General features: G+C 46.4%; 1 protein-coding gene across 1 annotated transcript in view; it reads right to left on the minus strand.

Moving 5' to 3' along the window:
* The window catches only part of Mthl1 (adhesion G-protein coupled receptor methuselah-like 1), a 142,976-nt gene that overhangs the window by 64,918 nt on the left and 52,566 nt on the right, over positions 1–25,492 (minus strand). The window contains exon 4 of the mRNA XM_076770940.1: positions 23,492–23,570. Coding sequence (XP_076627055.1) covers positions 23,492–23,570 — 79 coding nt within the window. The remainder of the gene's footprint in view (positions 1–23,491; positions 23,571–25,492) is intronic.

Below are 25,492 nucleotides of genomic sequence, written 5' to 3' on the forward strand. Positions count from 1 at the left end.
GTGTGCTCTGCGAGGGAGGGGACTGCACCGACGGATACAAATTTTCATTGAAAATACATGCATGCAATTGTTAATCGAACGTCGAAACGTTCTTTGATCCAACGGGAGTGATTTAATTTGCCCAAGGTATGCTCGAAAGGATAAAAGCAAGAGCGTTTGTCGAGAATGGAGGATACAATTCGCAAACAGGATTTATCTTTAAGATATCGTGGAAAGGTCCCGGGTGGCTTCTCTGGCCACGGTGTCGGAGTCTTTTCATTTTCAAAATCGAATTACCGCGAATGCTAGGGAAGAAAGAGTCGCGTCTTACTTATCCCGAGCGTAAAAAGGAAATACTTTAATCGTAGCTCTCCAAGCATTATTGTTCCGTGATTCGTTTCGCTCTGTTCCTGTTCCGTACGCGCGGGTCTGCAATCTGGACAGACACGGCGCCTGGTAGAGATTGGCCCCTTTCTGTCGCTCCAACTTAACTCATTTATCCCGACCCTCTTTTTCGACGTACTGCCAGGCACAAGCCGACCCTTCTCTCTCCCTTTAACCTCCATTTCCCTTATCGCCACTCTCCTTTTTACCGTATTTCTTGCACCTTTCTCCTCGACTTCTTCCGTCAATGCCTCGTCCCCAGTCTCTTTTCAAAGCTCTCCTCGAGGACTTTTAATTTTTATATTCCGTACAGGGACCGAAGAAGACGCCTCCGATCATCCACCGTGAATAACGATATTGTTTCCCCGGGTACAGCGTTCGTTTGGTTCCGGTCATTAGTTCGCAATATTGGTAATTGCAGTTACGGACGAATTACCGTTCACAGACGTATGCTTTCCAATTGATTAACATTATTAATTATTCATGATATTGTCATAGATTTCGAAGAATCGGGATTGTAAACGACAGGGCTCCATTTACATAAACCCGTCCGGGGGACAAACAGTTCGCGTAACTGGGATCGATCGTATAATAGGAGCTCGCTGATTCTCCCTATTGATTTTTCGCCCGAACAACCGCGAGCTCGCGTTCGGATAAGTGGACGCGATAGTTCAGTTAATCGGGCATTTAGTAAAATTTCGTACCTGTAAGGTCGAACGGATGGAGTTGTACCGTGTAATTCGTCACGGGCTTTGCATAGTCGTGATGCACCCGTGCATTCTACTGTGTCTGTACCTATTCGGATGCAACGCGATGCAGGTTCGGTGTAATTCATTCTGTGAAAAGGTTCCTTGATAATGGCAGGTTAGAAGAAAAGACTGGAGAGTTAAATTCTTTCACTACTCGAACCGATATTACTTCTTCGAAGATTAATATAAATAATGTACAAGTGGATGTTTAGAAAATTTACTGTATGCATTTTTAGAGGTACGACAGGGTAGCCATCTTTCGAAACTCCTAAATGTTGTCTAAACAATGTTACCCGACACTCGATGACTGCGCGACTGCAAGTCGCCAGGCATCCTTCAACATCCCCATCCATTAGGGTGCATGGTTCGCCTCAAGGACCTACTCAGTCCTAGATGTACTTGGTTATCTTAGCGTCAAACTATCTATCTTCCTAAAATACTCGAAAGAACCACGACGAATTATCGCTAAATCTACCACGAAGGTTAAGCGACTGCTTTTAAAATTTTGTTTAGAAGACAACGCGTATTAAAAATAGTAAAACTTTAGACGCGTGCAGTTCCGAAACTACTGGCGCGTTATCCATTTTTGAGCCGTTGTTAGAAGCGGTAAACCTTCCCCTTTAATGTGGTTTTTGGTTTTTGACGATCCGACTTTCCGTTTTCGAGATATCGCAATTTATGTAAATAGGTAATTTAAAAAAATTCTCTTACGGCGCGTCCCGTGTTAAAACGGACTGGTAACGCGTACTGAAATTACTAAAACTTTAATTACTTGCAGTTTCGAAATAATTAGAATTTTCTCCATTATTGAGGCATTGTTAGCGGCGGCAAAGCCTCCTCTTTGAAATGGCTTTTGGTTTTTGACGATCCGACTTTTCGTTTTCGAGATATCGCAATTTATGTAAAAGTGTATTTTTCTTAATTCGACTGTCTCTGTCTTCGTCTGACGCGTCGCGTCGTACCTCCTTGTCGCACGTTGACCTAGTAACCGAGTGACCGAGTGACGTCACGTTTACTATTTACTACGGTCACGTGAGTTCATTGATGCCACGACGTAAACAAACGTAAACAAACCCTTCGGTCTCATCCGATCGACTTGAAATTAAAATCGTCATATCTCCGGAACTAATAAAGCTATCATCCCGTACAAACGCTCATTTTAAAGGGCATTTCATCCTCTATCCTATGAATCTAAAAACTATTGTAATTTATTCTGCCTTCTATGTTTATTTTTACATTTACTTTAACACTATGCACCCAAAGGAGATTCAGCAACGAACTACCAACCACGAAACCTTTGGAAGTCTATATCGGACTACATGTTTGCCTTCGAAGCATCCTCCAAGCATATTGACGTTAACGAACGAACGTGTGATCTCGTAATTAATTTCTCGGTTCGAACGTTCGATATTCCCATTTCCCCGACGCGTAAAAAATAACGAATCATCGCGGAATCAATTAACGGCCCGTCAGGTATCCAATGGCGGGCATAGAAACGGACGGGCGCAATTAATTTCGAAATTAATTTAACTCCGGTCGAACATCGCCGCCTCGCCGTTTCTGATTCGCGCAATTAGCCGGTGTTTTGTAGCTGTTGGCAACAGAGGCAACGTGCTCGGAAGCGACTCCCGGTGCCTTCCTCGGCGTGTATCGTGCGGGGCTGGCTTCGTTCGCCGGAAATTGAAGGTCGGCCCGTCGTCGTCGGAGGGGGCGAAACAGAGGGAACGAAACACCGGTGAAACGAGCGGAGAGAACACGGAGGGGCGACGAATGATTTTCTTTTCCTTTGCCAAAGCTTCTTCGCTTACGACCCGCGTGTGTACACGCGATTCCCGATCCTGGCTGTTGTTTACCCTGGAAATTTTCAGCTTGGAACGCCTCCGTGACGCTCCTTTCACCGTCGCTTTTGCGTCGTATAGTCGATAAACTCTTTCTTCCTACTAATTACGACACAATTTTAATATTAACCATTGTTGTCGACTTAAAGCGAATATGTCTTTCTTTATACAATTGTGATTTTGTCAATTATTTCACAAACTAACAATTATGGAATATCCTGTCTCTCATCATCAATGAGGCAGCCTTAGCAGGCCCTACCTTGAACATCGACTAGAGTACTCGTGAGAGAGTCCTTTCTTCCTGGTTTACTTGCCCGTAAATAAGGCTATTTTAGGAGAAGGAAGATCTTCGAATTGCTGGCGTAGATATGGGTGAGTTCTTATATCACAGTAAAGAAAAGAGGAACGAAACTCCTGACGCGCGAAAGGAGCATCGTGATTGACCGAAACGCAGCAAAGGTGGCCCCCGACGGAAAAACCAAGGGAGCTTTCAAGGGGATTGCGAGGCGGGGTACCGATAGAGAGGCGTGGGCGTCGCGAAAAACGAAAAGTCACCGAGCGAGAGAGCCGGTCCAATCCATTAGGAATGAGACAACACGAGCTACCCGGCAGCCCTGCAAATATTTGCTACATAAATCTGGCTGGGCGAAATGGTCGCCAGCGTGCTCTGCACGACCCCCGCGGAGCTCGACATTCCTCTTCGCTCCTCGTATCGTGCCTTCTTTCTTGCCTATCCTCGCGGTGGCTGAGTCCTGCTGGGAACGACTACCAAACCCGGCGACGGAGCTGAATGGAAACGCTGGTATCGGGTTACGAGCAGGATACACGGAAGCCCCTGCAATTTGCATACGAGCTACACGCGCTGCTCGTTTCCACGGAGAAAAAGTCCCGCGTCTCGCGATGCCGCGGGGACGTCGTCGTTCGAAATTCCGGGCTCTCTTTGTTTACAGTTATCGATTATGGCTACCGCTCAGTGGGTCAATTACGAATTCCGGATAATTTGCTGGCCGCGAGGGGTGGGTCTCAACGCAAACAGCAACGAATTTACCGTCAAGTTCGGTTACTCGAATCGAGAGCTCCTCGTAATTGCGGTCGCTTTAATCATCGCGCAGCTAATTGGCGAAACATCGGTTTTTCCGAGGCAGGGCAAATCTATCTAGAGAAGCTCCTTTGGACAGGAAAATCGACATTTCTCGTATTCCAGAATTTAGTGCAGTATATGTAATAATAATTCATGTAATCCTCCATTGGTTTCCATTTACCAATTTGGTAAAAATCAACATTAAGTGAAATAAATCAGTTGCTATTGGGAGTCCGCTCGAGGGTTACTTTTACCCCCTAACTAACTAATTCTAATGTGGATAATTTGAGCGCGAACAAAGACGCAAAAATACTAATTTTCGACTCCAGGTCACGGTCAGATTGTATTTGGCCGGACCCTATCGCACCGTTTTCATTTCCCCGTCGACGATCGCAAGTTCGCGGTGCGTCGAATTGCATAATTAAACCTCTCGTCGGTATCGAGCACAACGGTATTATTAAAGGGAAACGGAGCAGGGAAAGAGCCGGGGCCTCTCGGTGTGTACACTCGGAAGTCGAGGCGCGTATCACCCTTCGTAAACTTCGAATCGACCGGGTATTCCCATTACGTCGGAGCCAATCAAAGATGAAACGTCTCCGCGGCGCGTAGACGGTTTAATAATCCCGCATGTTTGCTCGTCGAGCCCAAAAGGGCGCCCTTCCTCGAATAACGCTTTTCAGCCTCCATTCATAACCCGTGGAAGGACCTTGCGGGGACAGACCCTAATTCGAAATAAACGAGACCCCGTCTACCAGCCTCCTTTCTTCCTTTTCGGAATCTTTCCGCCGCGAAACTCGCGCGCCTCGCGCCTACGATTTATCAAAGGACTTTCCAAACTTTCTGATTCGGTCCTCCAACACGGAAACGGATGAAAAATGACATCGAGGGGTTCCACGAAAATGATTCGACAATTTAATTCGTAATCTCCGCAAAAGTAAGCTTATTTAACTATTTCAATTAACACTTTGACTGCCACGTCACCCATATGTGGGTGACAGAACTTTTGACAGTGGAATTAAAACAATTTTAATAGGCTTATAATTATTAAGTTACGTAGTTTACGATTATTTAAAATCAAAGTTTTAGGTTTGTAAACAAGTTTACGGTGTTAGACTGGCAGTCAACGTGTTAATGGAGGTTTTCTTCTAAAATAGAAGGATCACTTTCCCACGAACAATTTTACGAATTGCAACGAGGAATTTTTCCGTGACCCCAGGGGCTCGTTGCAGAAGAATTTTACGTGCATCGTGAGACGCAATTAAGAGCGAAGCGCGCCGATAAAGCAAATAAAGCGGTATCCCCGCGAACGTTGCATACCAGGCGTCGCATTCCATCCGCCGCAGTCGACGTCCTTTTTTCGCCCGTCTAAGCTCGACTACGCGAGAATTTCATATGCACGCGCGATGGAGGAGCTCCGTGGCCGCGATAGAAAAGAGGATTCTTCTCGTGCACGCGTGCGAGGCTGATTCGATTCGCCGGAGAAAAGACAGCCTCGAGACCGATCCGTGTATCGTTACCTCCACCGAATCTTTTATTCTTCTTTGATGATTTTTATTATAAACACATGACCTCGGGAACAAAACCAATCAGCCAGGAGAAAAGAGGAGAAATCTTTTATCTTTTATATAAATATAAAGTATCTCTGATAAAATATTTTCACGCTTATAATAAAGACTATGTTCATACGTTTAAATATTGAAGTTCGATTAATCTGTTCGATCTGTTAAGTCGAGTCCGAGTAATCTGGTTCGATAGCTAAATACTAAATACACAACCGAATTCCCTCCGGCGGTTCTGACGCTGCACACCGACTTTGCACGGTTATATTATAAATTTTCTTACAGAGTGGATTGATCCGATTGTCGGGCTGAATATGAAAAAGGGGGAGTTCGAGGGAGACGAATTCTTTGTATCAGAGTTGACGCGCCGGAAGGAAGGAAGGAAGAGACGACAAAGGGGAGAAGCCCGAGGAAAGATACAAGGGTGACGGGACCCCGACGAAAAGTGTCAGAAGCTGCGAGAGCGGCGTCTTCGGGGCGCGCAGCAGACGACGAAGAAACGTCGTCGACGGTCGTTGAAGCGCGGGGAAATGAAGGGCGAAACAAACCGTGAAAACGAGACGAAACCCGCTGGAAATGCAATAAACCGGCCTGACGGACGCCGACGTGATTCCTGAAGCGAGCAACGCGCTTGCAAAGCGAGAACTGACAGGGGGCGTTAAGCGAAGAAAATCTGATTTGAGCGGTGGGCGAGAGTGACACGTCCTCCGCGCTAGGACCACCCTCTTTGATAAGTGCCACGCTAGCTTCCACGGAGCCCAACAACCGACGTCGCGATCGTTCAACGATCCGTTTCGCGTCCTGGGATCACGCGATCCCACCGAATTAATATGCGATCGCTGGCGAAACTCCGGGGACGCTCGATTCAAATTTTACGTCACCCTACCTCTAACCACCTAATCAAGGGTACGCAGTTGTGCTCGCGTTGCTAATTGCCATACCCGACGTATACCATCCGTTCCACCAGTCCTCGTCGAATCCATTTTCTCCGACGTCTACGCGTCGAACGATTATCTTACGCGGGGGAATAATTCGATTTTTAATTATTCATTTACCGGGCGAAGAAGATACTATTTGAAACGTTTTGACGGGAGAGCTTGCATAGTTTTTTTAATAAAAAAATACCAAACGGAACATAAGAAGACCCGCTTGATATGCTCGAAGTAGCCAGCAACGAAATGAAATTTCCACAATAATTAAATTAATTAAAAACGGAGTATCCGGGAGACTCGAGGCAACGCGAGGGGTTGAAAACGAGAAAATTTGATACGAACCGAACTAATATGTACTTGAAATAATATGTATAAGGGAGGGAGAGGAGTTGTGAGCGTGGCCAGCTTTCACGAAGTCGATCCGCAGAGAGAAATTAACCCCCCCCGGTTTACGAAAGCGCGGCTGTCGCAGAAAGAAACGAAGTATTAAGTGTCCTTTTAAACAAGCCTCCGCGTATCGGGTGTCCTTTTACCGTGGAAACCTGTCCCCCTGGCTCCCGTCAGGAAGAAGGGTTTCGGTATCAAGCGGACGCGAAAAGCGACACCGAAACAGCCTGTTGTGCGACGAAAACCCCTGGCCACAGGGATCTTCCGCTTGAATTATTCAATTATTTCGCGAGAGTGTGGCAAGCATCGTCTTTGATGAGCCAAGATACAAAACGTTCCACCACTGTGATTTCCTAGAGAAACTGAGCTTTGGAAATTCGAGGGATTCACAATATGGAATCTTATAGACTTTCGACTCTGTCACGAAAAGGAAACTACAGGATAGCAGGTCATAGGTCATATTTCCATTTTGAGAATCGTCGATTTAATTTAATAGAGTACGACGATGGACCAGCTAGCATCAATTAACGTTCAATCCGGTCCTTTGATCGATTCTCACGGGCCTTTGACCCGTCCTGCGAAAAAGCTTCTGTCCCTTTGGCTGAGCATGTTCCTTGGGGGTGGGCGAGGGTCAAAGGACGAACGGAAGTTGGGGGGGGGTCGAGTTTATTAAAATGTGGGGCGGACTCGAGGCGAATGGGGCATTCTTCGCGTGGTTCCTTCATCTCGTGACTCGAGCGCGTCGCGACGAGCGCAAGATTGCTCGCGGATGAATCGACGGAACGAGTGGAGCCATTATTCCAGACGAAGAATGCGGAATTTTCGAAATAAAGACCCGAGGGACGAAACTTGCATACGAAGCGCACCTACGTGGGCGGAATGTACCGAACGACGCTTGCCAAGATTCTCCCAGGGGCTGTGACCACCCGAAAAAACGATCCACTGTGTCAACCCCTTGACGTACGATCTAATTTCAAATAATTTTTCAAACGTATACTATTTAATTTTGTTTGATTGAAACTTGACATCGAGAACTTGTAACGAGTCAAGGGATTGAATCAAAAAAACACGAGAAAAGAAAACACGATTCTTGATAAAATAGAAAGGGTTGAAATTGGTAGCTGCCTATCGGAAATACGGATTGCTTTTCTCTATTGGAGAAATTAATTTCAGTTTGTTTGCATGAAAAAATGTAATGTAAAATTTCAAAGTCGGTGCAGGGGTCTAAATAGGTGTCGATCGCGTGCCGATAAACTTGATTGTTCGTGCGGGGTCGCGAAGAAACGAGACCGTCCAAAGTGGGTAATGAATGCGGAGCACGCAGCCAATTATCGAGGTTAATTAACGGGTGCGCGTAAACAAATCGGCAGGTTCGAGTACGCGAAAAGCAGTCCTTTCTCGTTTCCGCGAGGAAATGGGGGAACGTCTAAACGTGGGATCGCGACGACCCCTTGGAACAATTAAGCAGCGTGTAATTTCTCGAAGAAACCTTCGCGCGAACGAGTTCGCGATCCTCGTGAAAGCGCGGCTTTTTCCGCGGCTTCGAAGCATGCAAATCTTTTACTATGTCTGTCTGTAAACGTGCAAACGATCAGAACGAATATACTCATTACATTTATTACGATTATTCCTGAATATCTAACAATAATTCCGATGGCTGATTTAAAATTAAAATAAAATAAAGGAAAAAGTCAACGTTGATTTCTCCTTTTCCAGCCGGACTCTCGACGGCCAAATAAGAACATTTTCTGTATCATTTCAACTTTCATTATTTATCAGAAGAGACAACGGAGAACAATGAGTCGTCGACGCTATACGAAAGTTTCGAGGGCAATCTGTAACGGTAGAACGAACCCCAGCGATTTCTTTGCTTCGTTTCGCGGCGAACAATGAAGACCTAAGGTACGATCGGCCGAGCATGCCTCCGCTTTTGCACGACTTCGACCAGGATAAGATCTACGGACGATCCTAGGCGCAGGTTGCACACGCTTCGAGATACCGTTATACCCCGACGAGGAAACAACGACGCCTTTAGGGGCCGCGGAGGGTAAATAATTTACAGGATCGCGTAGCCTCGACCCCGACGAACCCTACCCGGTTAATGAGCCGCGTCGAAGACGTCCGCCATGGTGGAACACGCGAGATGAAACGAGACGCGAATTCGCGGGATTCCGACGCGTTGCGTTTCCTTCTTCCGCGCGCAGGCCTCCTTCCGAGGCTGGAATTCTTCTTCCTCGGCGTCGCAGATGGCCGGGGCAACTTTTTCACGGCTAAGATCAAGTTCAACGCGCGGTCGAACCGGGCGACGATCGTCGTTTCCGTCGGTGCAGCGACGAGAGACTCTGGCCTCGGGTGATGCAGGTGCACTATACAGGCGGGGTCGTCGACATTCTCCTCTCTCTTTCCGTACCCCCCTCCCAGGCTCTGTACTCTTTCATTCCACTTTCTGCTTCCTCGTGACGCGCCGTTACCGTGTTACCGAGTTCGCGTCGCGCGAGAAGCGAACCTCTCGAAAAGAAGTCGGTTGACCCCTTTAACGCACGATCACACAAAACGCCAACAAACATCTACCGAACCGTCCATTCTGTTTTTTTGTTAACCTTCGACGGTATGGTAGACTTTATGATTCAGTTTTATTTTTAATAAAAGTAGTCGACAAAAATAGTTTCGCAGAATTATTACTTTCGCAGGTTTCGAAGACCAACGACAAGAGACAATTTCTCGAATGAAAAATATTAATATTAAATCACAAATTTTATCCTCGTCTGACATTAAACAAGTGCAGAAATAACGGATATTTAAATTGCCCTTGTTATTTCGTCTCCCTCCCAAGCAGAGGTTGGCTTTCCAGCGTATGTACTCGTCGGTTGCGTGTTGACACTGTTCTCCATCGTTAGGGGTCCTGTCAGACAAGCGTTTCCCCAGCGTCTCGCGACTAAGCGTTTTTGGTGGTGCCTTCAAAGGACGAACGTTCCGAATCGTGAGTGTCAAACGGAAGATCTTGATGGTTTGTTTCCTAACGAAGACTGTCGAGCACCGGGTTCGAAACCCTCGACTGTGCGAGGCTCGAGTAGTTTCCAAAGGCAACGTAGAAACGCAGAGGAAACACTCGTCTCGCAGGGTCCTCCGCGCTAACACCTTCTCATATATTCATAAAATCCTGACATTTAACCAGACACTTGAGAAAAGTGGTACTTTCAATTAATCTTGCTTCGCAATAAATTTAATTTAGAATAATTTCAAAAATATATATAATCCGATCAGACGCGAATTTCGAAGACTAAAGACGAAGCTAAAGCGACTTTTTGTCCACGAATATGTTTCTTTAATCCGTAGAACGAGGCGACAGGTGTCCGTGGAAATAGACGCGAGGCTTCCGGTCGACGGTCGCGATTCGTTAACCCCGAGGACCTTCTGAAAAGAGTGCTCGAAGCGTCTCGTCGAGCGCGAGACGTCCATTAGTCTCGCCAGTTCTCGAAGAAGAACGCTCGCCAGCGTTGCAATTAGCGGCAACAGGCGTACCGAGTACTCGGAAACGTAATCCGCGTCGCTCGATGTCCGAAAAGGTTCGGTAGATGGAGCGAAATTCCCGGTTTATAGAGTCGGTTTCAATCGCGCGGGCCCGTAAAAAACCACTTGATCGCCAGTTAGAGAAAATTGGACGTCCCTATCGGCGAGCGTATCGCGACGGTTTAAATTCAACCGAGCCTGACCGAGTAAGCCGCGCAATCACCAGAGCCACGGTTACAGGAAGATGACCAGTATCGTGCAATACGATCCGTGACAATGTCACGCTCCGGGTGGTTCACTGTCACAGAAACACCGTCCAGCTCGTAATTCCCTCCCTCGATCTCCGTCGAGCTCCACGACTCTTCGCGGGGTTTAATTTCCACGCTTATCTCCTCCCCATCATCGGACAGTCCCCTTTTCTCTCTCTCTCTTATCCAAACGAATCTCCGCCTTGGATTTATTCCGCTCGCGATACGCACGCGAGCAATAATTAGCTCGATTATTTTTACTAGCGTACACCAGACACTGGTTCGTTTCTTTAAGTCGCTATTTTTAAAGGGAAGAAACTTTTTCGGGAGGCTTCGGAATGGTAATTGAATTGAAAATTTATGAGATGGGAAGCTTTGTGGGGTTTGAGGGTGAAGTTACCAATATTCAGCTCGATTATTTTCACTAGCCGTAAATATCGAAAGGTTGAGAAGGCTTCTGGAGCTCCAAGATGATAGAACCGCCTCGAGTGAGTTATATCTGGGTCGACTCTAGATCCAACGTAGATCCAGACGTAGGTCTAGGTCAGGTCTGGCTCGGATCTAGACGTAATCGAGACCACAGTCCCAAGGACGACAGCTATTAGAAGAGATAAGAGCAAGGATGCGCGACGCGTCTCGAGTTTCTCGGTCGCGCAAATCATGCGTGTAACGAGACCTATGCACGAACGGGTACAGTCGGAATAACGACGTGAAAGGCGCGGAAAGGATAACGAGGAGAAATTTAGGGGCGTTCGTCGGGGTCAATTCGAAATGGCGAAACTCTGTAAGCGTGAGAAGCTAATTAACCGACGGTCGGGCATATGCAAACGAACCTGGGGGAAAAAGGAGCAGGAATAAAAATCGAACGCATTAACACCGTACTGTCTGCGTCAACGATGAATGTCGATCTGCAGGGGTAAATTAATTTTTTTCTTTAAAACTCCTACGTCGCGCCAGGGATCGTAGACTCGACAGTGGCAGTAAAACGGCCAACGATGAATCGGAGCACGTACGCATCACTTAAAAGGGACTTCGAGAGGCCAATAAAAAAGAACAACAACGTACCCGGCAAGAAATCTTGGCTGAAAACGCGGATCTGGAAGGGAGACGCTGCATTATGTAGTCCTCGAACGAGGCCAGAGACGTATCGCGTATGGGAAGACAGAGAGTCCTGGGGGTTGCAACGAACTCGGGTGCAACTCCTTGGCACCGATCCCTGAGAAACTCGTGGTCTCCTCTCGGGGGAACCATGCTCCAAATCCTAACGACCGTTCATGATTTACTCTGCGACCGTTAACGACAGAGACATTCGCACGGCTCTGTCTAGAGATTCAAAGAGCAAAGAGTTTACTACGCAAAGGGGGTGAGATCGAACAAAGATCAAGCTCGTATCTGTTGAACTAACCGGTCGAGGCTGCAATTACGAGAAGAAGAACGTCTCGATCGTCGGCTATCGTCCACAGCGGATCGAGTCTTTCCAGCTAAAATGTAAATAAGCTTCAGGGGGACGAAAATCGCATTGCCGCGTATTAATGATGAGAAATTGAAATTCTATCCGTCGAGTGATACCCAGGCGGGGGATGTTCAGCCCGAAGGAAGCCGGTTCCCTGACGTCCGGGCACCGTGCGTGATTCACTCGAGCAATTCCGATCACACGGAGGCCAGGTAATAGCAGCGCGTGACAGAGTAGCATGCTACGATCGCTGCACTCGTCCACCATCGACTGGCAAAACGCGAGAAGACCGGTTCTCTCTTTAAAATATAGAATCTCGTTTGATTGAAAATTGATCGTTCCTATTAATCCTTGCTTCTATTTACAGCGTACGCATTTTCGAAACGGTGTCTCCCTTCGTTGAATTCTCAAACGCATTACAAAATTAAACATTGAAAGGCAAGTTGCATACTCTCTGTCGTTCGAACCTCGATTCGATTCTAGGAACACGATGATCCCGTCAGCGGTATACCGTGCCTCTTCCACGGGGAATATCACAGTCTCGACTACGGGAACTAGTCCAGTGACCTATCCGTGTGTAATTGACTCGTTCCAAAATGGGGTCGAAATAGACGCGACAGTACATTATTTAACGGCAGCTGACTGTTTAACGCATAGATTCACAGACAAAATCTTTATCGGTACAAGAATCTCTACCAAGTATGTATCACAGTCACCGAACGAACTTTTGTAATCGTGAAACGTAACAAAGGGTAGTTTTCGCTCGTGAAACAGGATAATCTAATCGGCGAGTAATTGCTACCTCTTATCGTCTATTCTTACCAGCCACCTCTGAGGTGACACCGGTATAGGATACCCGAACATAATCTCCTTAAAATAGATACGTGAGTCATGCACGATATACCGATCCTCGAGGAGCGAAGAGACGACGCGAGAGCAGCCACGAACTCGCTGTATCGCGCGATAACTCACGCGTTCGGGAATGTCAATTACGACAAATCATCGTTATTACAAGACTGTAACGAAATAGCGCAATTTATCTACTAATACCGGGCAATTTATTTTCACCGGGGCTTCGTAGCGTCCCTAATTACCGTGCATTAAGGCGGGACAGCTCTTGTCAAGTCGAGAGAGGACACCGATCTCTGCTTCGAGAATAATTAAACATCCCGAGAGTCGCACACACTGCTCGCTGGATCTCGCAAAAACTGCGCGGTCTCAATCGCGTGTGTACGGACCCTCGATTTGCACGTAATTAAAACCACGCTTCGCGTAAAATAAATTTACTGCAAATATTGACGCGTTTACGATCGCAAATATGATACTAACGGAAAGTTGGTGAATTTACGTTGAAAAATAAGTGCAAAAGAGTTAATATCGATTTATATAAAACTGGAACCTCTCGTACGAAAAAATGCCACATTTCTAACTTATTTTTTCACGTAGATTCAGCCGCTGTATATTCACCACCCGAATAATGGACTAAATAATTATTTGGAAATATCATAGACAGTATTCATTCTTCGTGAGTTCGAAATCAACAGGTTTGATGCCGTTTTCAATCTAATTGCCTCGCACAAGTCTAAATTTGCGCGCCGTAGAGCAGAGTATCTCTTTGAGCAGATTGCTATATTTGTTCCGCGGACTATACCGTGGCGAGAGAAGACGTCGTCGTGTCGGTGAGCCAAGATTCAACGAAACCGCGAGACGAGGAGCAACCCGGGGGCGGATCCGCTCAAAGGAAGACACGGTCGCTCTAACGATAAGTTTCTAAACGTCGCGGCTGATTCACCCGGTGGTCTCCGGGCTGTCATCCATAATACACTCACCTGCTGACAGTGGCATAATAGATCGGGCTGGAAAGCGCAGCGGTAAACCGACGGTGACGATTCGTCTATCTTTACATGGACAGGTCGTTGGACTAGCGACAGCTGACCGTGGTCTCCTCTCCCGTGAAACCGGTAGTCACGTTGAGTTAACGCAATTTGCATGCATTATCTAACGCGTAACGAGCCAGAGTCCCGCGAACCAAGGAAAGGAGAAGGAACGGATAGAGTCGTTAACCTCCGGCTGATCCAGAAGCCACCGATCGACGCGATCGTCCATGGATATCCGGTCACGCCCTCGTCGCGTTCGATCGATTCGCCAAAGACGTTTTCTCGCAGGATCGACACTCTCGATTTTCTTGCGTCCGCCGACTGGTTCCCGAGGATAACGAGCGGTAATTTTCATAATTTCCGTAACAAAGTTACCGGTACAGGACGATTCTATTTAGATCGACGTCCAATCAGACTATCGTCTCCCCTTTGCATCGCGATCGTTTCGTTTCGAGTCCTTTTTCTACGGCGGGAATCAATTCCCTTCAGCAGACGACCAGTTCGACTGGTTCGAAGCTTCTGGTCGCTTCGAGGAAAACGATCCCGTTCGCTGACCGTCCCGCCCGCTACGCGATCGCGTCCCTGCTTCTAGATTCTCTATTCGTCGCTCTTGAACGTTTAAAAAATGTTGAGAATAAATTTTCGATACACGAAGCGCATCGATTTATTCGTGTGAATTATTTTTTGCGGGTATATAACAGACGAGGGCTAAAATACACTTGAAAATTACAAAGTACAACAGTGTAAATGAAACAGATATTTCGTTGAATTTGTTTAAATTCCCCTATTTTTTAGTTAACGTGAATTTCAAATAAAACACTTAAAAGCCGCTGGTAACGAAATCGAAATATACTTCCGGGTGCAAAGGGTTAAATATAATTCGCCCTGCTTCGCGATACCGATCCGCCTTATCTCGCGACCGCTGCCAAGAAACTTTTCCACGCGAGAGTCCGCACAGAAATAGTGGCGGGCTTAACCCGTTGATGGATCGTAAACACTTTCACCTCGATCCCCACTAATTCTCGGGCTCAACCTCCCCGTTCACCTACTTTTAATTTTACTCGACAGCGAACCACAGCAGAAAAATAAAAAGCAATCGTGTTCTCGATCGGCGAAGAGAAAATAATGCTGAGCGTGTGGGAATTGTTTCGTATGGCTGTTGCAAATTTTCTGATTACGATCGAATCGCTACGATCGTCCTAACTGCTTCGATCTATCAAATTTTATCGCTCAAGAGGACCACGGTCGAAACGTCGAAAGATCAAACATAATAATTCGTATTTCTTATATTCTTAATTTGTATTACCGAACGTTTTCTGATATTTGCACGCATCTCGAGTTTCATCGACGATATTTGGATTCGATTCGGGCTCCCGAGAAGCGTCAACAGACTTCGTAGCGTCCAATGGCGCGTACGTAGGTGAAACTTGGCCGCCGGAAACTCCGGTTCACCGGGGCGACTTTGCGCCATTTCGAGGCGAACCGACAGCGACGACCGCAAACGGCGACGGTCAGCGGAGATGTCTGCTTGCCACGACGTCCCTAGTCTCGAGAATCCCTCCAAGAAGTTTCCCCCCCTCCCGGATCGGGGACTATGCTCGCGGAGTTAAACTAATTTACCTGAGCCCGGGAGAGTTCCCCTTGAAAGGCCATCGAACCAGAAGTCTCTTCAAGATCTCTCTGTAATCCGTGGTATTCATCGGCGTTACACGATAGCTAACCCGTAAAAGAAGACCGCTCCTTCGTTCGGACGAGAATGCCACGGGGGACGGCAGAAACTAGTTAATTCGATTAATTAGTCGAACGTCAAAGGGAACTCGAACCGTCGTCCAGACGTGGACACCGATGTGCACCGTTTCGATGCAACTATTACACTTCCGGGGGACGAACATTCCTCTTTACCGCGCCGCGTGTGTGCTTCTTAATTAACTGCGTTCGAAAGTAAATTTGGTCCAGGGAAAATATTAATCGTGAGGCTCGTGCTCTAACAAAGAGCGAATATTTGAAGAGTTTGATACTTTAAAAGTGAGATATGCCTCGTGAAGTTGTTAGCATCATAATTTTCGCGTTATTAATAATTACTTCGACGATGTCAGATTGTCGTCCTTGTATATTTACATACCGCTCCGGGTTCACTCTCTCTGTGTATATCGTTAAAAGTAATTGTACAAAAACTCCGCTGTTCTTTTTATCTGAATTTCAATTTCAAGTTACTCGATCCGCGATCCTAATACATCTGCAACCTTCAAACTACGAAACTTATTTGATATATCGACGTAATCTCACCGAGAGTTTCGGTCGAAGAATAATTTCGCGAATATCGCGACGATAAAGCACCGACGTTACGGTATTACGAAATTCGACGAGAACGTTGTACCCGATTTCGATTTCGGGGATGTGGGTCACGCTCCTCTTGGCATCGGGCTCGAGGTGCCCGAGCAAATTTTCGATGAATGAGAATCAGTCTATTTATAATCCCGCGGAGCACAGCTTTTCTATCGACGACGACGCGGGGACGAAAGATGCAACGATTACGTAATCTCGACGGAAATTGAAATTTCGAGCCGGTAATTTTTTTCTTCTCGATCACCGAGACCGATCGCTCCGATCGTTTCGAACGTACAGCGGTCAAGAGATCCGGGGTCCGTCGGGAAAATGAGATAACGGAATTAATGAGCCACTGTGTTCGAGAACAGAAGGGACCTTAATCAAGCTTCGTTGGGATGCACGCCACGACAGACCGGCCGGTGTTCTTGATCACGTCTCCGAGCGTCTACGGGACTCTTTTTTTCCTTTTCTTTTCGCCCTTTCTTGCCAACTTCGAGTATCGCGTGCTCGTTTAAGGCAACGACGTTCTTCCGACATAAGGAAACTTTCTTGTTATGGAACGTTACTTGGCAGAGGAGTTGCTGATTACAGATTCCGTCCGCGCGTATTCATTTAACATCTGGACGAAGTTACGCCGACCGTATGCCGCGCCAGATCTTTAACTCGAGTTATGCAGGATCGAGATCTCGTCGGGCAACCGGGAGTGCATTAGACCAAGGATTCCTTGGTTCGTGTTAATCCGCGTTGAGCCGACGCTAACTTACGCGACGTTTCAGACACGAGGCGAGCCGTGTTTAACCAGATTTAAACCAGATCTCGATACGCCAAGGTCGTTCGAAAACGAGGATTTCCATCGTTAATTATTTTCTAATTTCCTGATTTTTTACTAACGCGCGATACTGCACCATCTATCTTCGCGGAACGAGTTCGTCTGCATTCGAGGTAATAGGGATCGTTCACGAAACAATTTATCGTACGAAGGGGATCAGTCATTTTTCGCGCGCTGCGGTTCGATAAATCTTGTCGATAGTATAAAAGAAAAAAAGGAAATGTAACGCATCTCTAGGCGATTCGTTAACGTCGATAAAGACAGTAGCAATTCTAGCAACCGTGTTAGTATTGGATAGAAGGGGGAGACAGATGGCTCTCGAAACTGGTTTTCGAAAAGAAATATTCATTCTCGTACGAAATTGATACCATTTCAGTTCGTTTCGACTTTGAGACGGTCTTGGACGACCACACGCGCTGCAACCTGTTGTTCATCGAATCTGCATTATATTAGAATTTATGGTAGCGCCATACTGACATCTGACGCGACCACCAAGTGCAGCAGCTTGCACAATAGCTACACGCAATTTACAATTATTATTCAAACGATCGCATCGACTCAAGTTGTATAACTTAGCGTTGACAATACGACGTGCTGCAATTTGGAATGCCTGAAGCACTAAAGCTTCGTAAAAAGCAAACAAAGTTGATTGTCAATTGTTCAAGAACCAAGCAAAATTAGAATTTCTGTCTACCCTATAAGTGAGTAATGCACGCCTGTACAAAGAGCCTCTGTTAAACGACTGCTCGTAGCAGCTAGCTGGAAACGTACACGAAATAATTGTCGCCCTGAAGCAAAAGCGTGAAAGCATTTTCTGACTGGGAACAAAAAAATTCAAGGTATTTTCATGCAACTCGACAAGACGAAACGCGTACGATAGATCGTTAGATTCCCATACAGGGGTCGAGATACCACATTTGGAATGCTTTCGAGCGTGAATTTTGGCGATCCTCGAGACACTCGGGTTAGGGTTCCGTTTCGAGTCTCCTCGAGCGTAAATTCCGGTTATTCGCGGCGCTATTAATTCGCCGAGGACTCCGATCCCGCGTTGTCAAAGAAGTCGAGTCCCCGATGCAACTATCGGGGACGAGATAAACGAAGTTAATGAGCTACTCTTCGAGAACAGTGGAGGACCTTAACGACCGGCGTGTGTACAGCCGCGCACACACGCTCTGCCACACAGTGCAACGATTCTCAGACGACACATTCTGCCTTTGTTCACCTCCGTGTCTCGTCGACTGACCATTGTTTCTTGGAGCATCGCGATTAGGGTCCCTTCGCCACCGACAACGACCGATCGTGACACTCGCCTCATCGTTCCCCCGGAATCGTTTCGATCGACAGGACTATCACGTTTTCCAAGCCCCATAAAATATTGCCTCGCAATTCTACGAAAGTTCAAAATCGCTCGAAAGTGTATCCTCGAGCTCCAGAAGGAGAAAAATGCTACGACTCGTCGCGACGTAGCCGATCCCTAGAATGCAAATTCGTTCAAAGAAGAAACGCAGTATGTACCGAGCAGTCAGGAACTGCAACCGACGAGGTCACGGCGATACAGTGTGCGCTCGAGCGTATGTGCAACGACTGCAGTGACCGTGGGAAGCTGCTGGATACGTTAGGTAATTGAAGAATTTCTCAGAAAATGGGCACGCGAGTCGAGGATGAGGCGAACGGACGCGGCAAGTTCGAGGAGCTTGCCTACTACTCGAGAAGCTCGTCTCCTCGGGACGATCGAGGAGGCGGCTCGTCGAGCAATTAAGCGTAACGGTGATGGAATCGGCTTCTCATCGACGCTTCGATACCGCGGCCACCGCTAATTGGTGCCGCGATTGCGCTACCAACCACCGCAACCACTTCGCTCGCGAGAACATCGCCTCAATGGCAACCATTGTCCCGAGACTGCTTTTCCCCCGCTCGACTTTCGGCTCGAAACCTTTTTCATCGAGAACAAACTGTTGCAAATTAAATACAAATTGCCGATACGTAGATACGGTTACTTGGAAAATAATTTTTTACTTTGAACTAGAGTGGGACACACTCGGGGGATTAAGGGAGGGTTTATACTAAAAATATAAGAATTTAATTCCGCTCCTCTGGATCTATCGTCGAGAATGATCGAAATCTCTTCAAATTATATTGAAAAAGTAGGAATCGAATTCTACTCTTCTGGGTTCATTATCGAGAATGAACCAAATTTGAATATGTTTGATTCTCGAATGTCTCCGTGATTCAAACAACGAGCATTCGAGGAACAAAGTATTTCTCGGATGATGCAATTTTCCTAGGACTTGAACGTCACGTGTCTGGTCGTTGCTTAACCGTAGCGGCGCGGTTACAATTATTAAGACGCTCGTAAGGTTGCTAATTAAATTTGATAAGTTATTGTTCGAGCGTTGCGCCATTTGTCTGTCGAAAGTTCCGTTCGCGTCGGACTCCGGCTCGCCTTGGAAAGGGAACGAGCCGGACGGAGATAGGGGTTTCCATGCGGTGACGACGACGGTGGACCGTGGAAAACGCTGGTGCACAGCCGCAAATGACATCGGGCTAATTTTCCGGCTGGAAAATCGCGGGGGGCGCGCAGTTACCGTGAACGCAACGTGTCGGTGACACTTCAACAAGTGGAAACAACTCGCGCGAGCGCACACGTGTCGTTGACATTTCGTATGGGACGAAAGTATCGCTTTTTTCTGAGGACCTCGTGGTAAATTCTTTCGTGTATCGTTAATATATTTTGTTGTACCATTAGAATTTGTTCACAAGTACTTAATAACAAACGTTTCAAAAAATTGCGAGGCTAGTAAAACTGAGAATAAAATTCTTATTCGAATGAAAATTTTGAACGATGAATAGAAAACGAACAACTTGTTTCTTCATTGGTCGAATCACAGTTATCGCGCGATACGAACTATGATATCTGCGTGACTGTATGATCGAATAAAATTTTGATCGTTTCTGTACCCAGACTCCCACGCGATTAATTATACTACAGCAGAGAAGAAAAAAAAAGCCAGACCTCGATTAAGGGAGAAGTGGCACTAAGAGCAAGTAGAACGTGGAGAGCGTCGAACGAGTCTCGCGAAGGCCGACCATAACGTCCCGACACCCTAACTACTCGCGCGGAATGTGTTTTTTTTCCGGCGCGTAATATAAATACGAAACGATTGTCAGCCGGCAAAAAATCGATGCCCGATCGGGATAATTGTGATCGAGGTGCAGTTAATTATCGCTCGTTCGAGAAGGGAAAAATAAGATCGCGACTTCCGGTGACTGGGAAAGCGCGAATTTAATTTTCCGCCGAGCATAATAACCGGCAAACGAAGCCGCGAGCGTGCATAATCGTCTCTATCGAGATACAGACGGTGGATACGGTTAATTGGATCCGATTCGATCCGAGCGAAAGGGTTATAAAGCTGGAAGCGTACCCGCTGCAAAGGATCGAACAGCGATCGGAGAAGAAGAACCGACAGAGGTTAAAATAGAGGGAACCGTGGCGCGAGAAAAGTAAGACGTCGAAGAACGTGGGGTTCCGGGAGGGGAAAGAAGCTGCAGAGGCGTCCGAGGGGCGCGGAGAACAAAAAAAAAAAAAGGTGAGAAACGAGTCGGTACGTGGCGCGGACGAAAGAAATCGACGGAGACGCGAATGAAAAGGAGAAAGAAGAGCGGACCCGTTACGGCGACCGTGTTGCATCGCATTAACCAGTCGACCGAGTGATCTTGATCCCATCTCTCACAGCGGCGCCCTGCTTCTTCCCCTTCGGGTACCGTCCCCGTCGTTTCGAACGTGATCCGGCCACTAACGATTGCTCCACGATCCCCCTGCGCGAAATCCATCGAACCTCTACGCGCAATTCGGAACGATTCTCTTGGATCACCCTCTCGGGGTTGTTCCTCCGTCGCTGCAGTGTTCAGAATACAAGCTTTCGCTTTTTCAGAAAACTTCGGAGATTGCCTTGATCACGGGATGATCGAGGGTTGTGACCATCTTCACCCCTCTAATGAACGTCTAAGATAGGAATCTCAACGTCTTTCCATCGAGGGTTAACATCTATTTAATTCTTTGAGATTTAGAGGATGAAACCCCCTTTAAAATGAGCGTTTGCACGAGTCGATAGCGTTATTAGTTCCGGGGATATGACCATTTTTGTTTCAAGCCGATGCGGTGGCTAGTTTCGGAGATAGAAGGGTTCAAAGAGTTTGTTTACGTCGCGAGATCAATAAACTCACGTGACCGTAGTGCATAGTAAACGTGACGTCACTCGGTCAGTCAGTCAAAAATACACTTTTACATAAATTACGATATCTCGAAAACGGAAAGTCGGATCGACAAAAACCAAAAATCATTTCAAAGAGGAAGCTTTACCGCTTCTAACACGCGTTTACTATTTCCAATACGCCTTGTTACACCGTTCTAAGACAGCCATATATTGCTATGTATTTCCTATTTACATTGAAAGCTAACCAGAATTTGATGACCCGTCGTATAAATATTTTACGAAACTTTGATCGTTGTTTAGTCGGATGGCGGGCCAAGTTACCCTCCTCGCCGGAAGTCAGCGAGATTCAAAGATCATTCGCGGACGCAGCTTCGGTTGGCAATCGTTCCCGTAGTTTAAAACTCCCCGCAATTCTGGCGAGCCGCAAAATAAACGACCATCGTCCTGTAACTATCCGTTATTACTCGACGACGATGAATTGCATTAATCGAACGAGCATTAATAGTTGTTATTCGACAGGCTCCACGGTCGATCGTGCCGATTTCGCACAATCGTTTCCCGCGATTGATCGTACCGGAACGAGAGATAAAAAATTGATCGACGTTTCGCGCGAATGGAACCCTTGTCTCGCGATCGTCGTCGCGTTCGCGAGCAAATCGCGCGCGAACGGGTCGAATTAATTGCTGGCGAGCGTCAGCGCGCGCGTAATTGCGCGGCAATTGCGTAATTGCCAAGTAACGAGTGGCCTTCCGATCGAAGACGACCGCGCGAAACTCGGCCGGGTCGATAACCCGCTAACCAGTGTTAATCATCGACCTGCACAAACCGGGGTCATAAGCAACGTCCACAAACCCCTCGGAAACCGGGGACCACGATAGTTTGTTAATCAAGATGGCTTGATAGATATTCGTGGGTTTCTGCTAGACTGGCTCAAACGCTGTCCAATCGATCCAAACTAGTTCAAAACTTCGAAAATACGTAAACAGATAATGTGACAATGTGAAGCATTCTGTACGCGTTGCAATTAGATACTCGTGTTCGTATCTTATACAGAGAAATTTAATACGAATAAATATCGCAGCAAAGTGTACTTTTCTAACGGATTCCCCAGTCCCTGGGGATTTACTGTTCGCAGAGGCACTCACGCGAACGCGACTGCCGCGCGTAAATTTCGAACATTATTTTGAAACATCGTTACGTAATATTCGTAATTTCGCGTGCACTAATGGGTCATTCGCATAAACCGAAATAAATAAATAAACATCTCGCCTCGGGACGAGCCTCGATGTTCCCGTTACGAGCACCGAGCTCGCCACGGAATATTCTACGGCAATTAAGCGACGAATTTTTTAAATTTTCACCGCGACGCCCGCTGGCCGTTCGCGGAACGCTGATTAAACGGACGTTTAATTGCAACGCTGTCTCTTTTTTTTTTTGTATGTTCTAACGACTCGCGTGTTTCTGCTTCGGATAAGAGAGAGTTGCCTTAATTGGACCGTAATCCAGATTCTAGCCGCGTTGTAATTCGAGATTTAGGACAAATTCGTCCCTGTTTCGTTGGAAACGCCTACTTAGGCTAGTAAACAGACGATGAAAGTAATCGATTCGTTCCGGTGGCCATTACTCGCAATTGGAAATCAGCGACGAGGTTAGTTAATGGTCAAATATTTGAACGAGAGATTAAAAGGCTCGCGATCGATCTGCCGGCAGTATCGAATCGTTAAATCGTTTTCAAAGTAGATTTATTATTCGAATGAACAACGAAAGAGAATTTTCAAAAGTATGGATAATTTGAATATCTGTTGCAATAAACGACTTTAGTTTTCTTGTTGAAAATCCTTGAAAAATATACAATTTTTCGCGGTGCTATGGAAGCTGTTCTACACGATCGGAGGTCTGGCAATTTTCTCCTCCGACGCGACGAGATGCTCGGTTGGGAAAACGCGAAAAGAGAAACAGTCACGGACGAAATAAATCTTCACTAGAGACGATCGATCGTAAATTCGCTCCGGTTTCGATTCGAAGTCGTTGACGCGAAAGAGTGCACGTGGCTAAATCTTTTGCCACGAAACCAGCCCCGTTCCCCCATAGACCAACGGACAATAGGGGACACCAAGACTCACCTGAACGTCCACCAGATGTTGAAGCACATCGTGTTCAGCCAGAAGAACGCAGCCAGGAAGAAGAAGTGCGCCATGATTGCTGAAACAGAAAGGGAAAGAATAGGACCTCGGTGCAAACTTCTTCGCCGATAGTTCGGTCGATTACTATTTGTTGCCGCTATTCTCGTCTCTCGGGGGCACAATGACTTTCTTTTATTCGGTAGGAAACGCCAAAGTTACGGTTCGTTAGCCTTAAAAATTAAACAACGCTAGCAAAATTTTTAGATACTTCGAGGTTCCAGATATACCTTCTGTGCAGTTCAAACTCTGTTATTTCTAAAGGTAAATTAAATAAACGATCGACACATTTGGCCACCTTGGGCACTCGAGAACGCTTCGATCATCGATTCTTTGATTTCAATGGACGTTTCTACCCTCCTCAATTCGATTCGGTCCAAGGGAACACCAAAGCCGTCGAAACAAAAGGAGGCAACGCCGATTCCCAGGTTTGAGAGGAATTCTCAAAAATTCATGAACGACAAGGGGGTCTCTGTATTCAGGGTTGCGGCTTGTCGAGGACCAGACAAAGCTTCGGGTAGGGCGACAGCTTTTGTGGAGATCCGTTTGAAAAGATGACAGGATGCGAGAGGGCAGCCCGACGGTTTCGATAAATTTTTCACCGTTCGAGTCGTCGTTCTTAGAAGAGATTTAACCGCGAGCAGCCATTAATTTCTGAAAACGCAATCGTCCGAGGACGCGTGCACGCGCCGAGGAGGTACCAGGGGCGACACAAAGCACGCGTCGATCGCACAAAGAGCCCGCGATTCCGTTTACTCATTGAAAGAGAGGTCCTGAAAAACGTCTAGCAATCGTGGTCGGTTTGTCTATCGTGGCTAAGTAACGCCTGGCTTGAATTTTTCAACGCGACGAATCCGAGAGCCTGGGGGGGAGCCCCGGTCAGTCGACACAGTCATGAATTTCTGAAAACCCAATCGACGTGTTTACACGCAACCGGGCGTTGACAAAAACCGACGTTCCGATCGGGGGATGTTTGTCGAGCTCGGCCCCCATCGAGGGTGTATTAACAGCGTTCGACGATGTTTGGATACCAACAGAGAATTACAGTCGTCCCCGATATTATTGATACATTATTGTAAACGCTTGTTCCCGTTACGAATAATCGCGCGCGGTGTGCGTTACACAAACAATAGTCCTGTTGAGAATATGCATTGCAGTCTCCTCCCTTGCAAAGGTCAGTACTACCTGAGGAGGACACTCTGTTGCACCCCCTGAGCGTCTTGTATCTTTTTCCGAGCCTCGGTTAGCAGAAAACCGTCAAGCTAAGAACAGCATTTTCGCTACATTAATTAAATACATAATTTTTACCGTCGAAAAATTTCACACCATCTCGAATTTTTTTCTAGAAACTGAGTAGGATTTCGGGGGTATGTGTAATGACCAAAAATGATTGTAATTGACCCCTGTAACTAAATATAATTTTTTTAGCATGATTTGAAATTTTTTAATTTTGTCTAAAAATTTCAGTACCTACTCGAATTTTTTTCTTGAAAGTGGATAGGATTTCGAAGGTATATCTAATGACCAAAAATGATTGTAATTGACTCCCACAACCGAAAATAATTTTTCCAGAATGATTTGAGACTTTTCAATTTAAGTGTTAATAATTTTTTAACGAAGCCTCCATCAATAAGTTGGTATTCTTGATTTTCGTCTTATTTTGGCCTCTGGAATCCTCTATTAAAATTTTTCTCAGGGGTGGCCGAACACCCTGTATATAGATATATTTCAGCGAGGTAAGATGGCATTTTAATGGGAATTATGATGTACGGGTAATTCGACTGTACGATAGAAATAAGTTTCTATGCCGGAGTTTTTGTTTGGCAACGCTCGTTTGCAACCGGTTGTAAAACATAATCCCTGCACGGTGGAATTTATCTAGTCGAACGATTAATGGCCGAGCCTGGACAGCTATTGGATGTCTCCATAAGAAGGCACGCGCAA

The sequence above is a fragment of the Colletes latitarsis genome, chromosome 8, assembly GCF_051014445.1.
Source record: "Colletes latitarsis isolate SP2378_abdomen chromosome 8, iyColLati1, whole genome shotgun sequence".
Classification (NCBI taxonomy): Eukaryota; Metazoa; Arthropoda; class Insecta; order Hymenoptera; family Colletidae; genus Colletes; species Colletes latitarsis.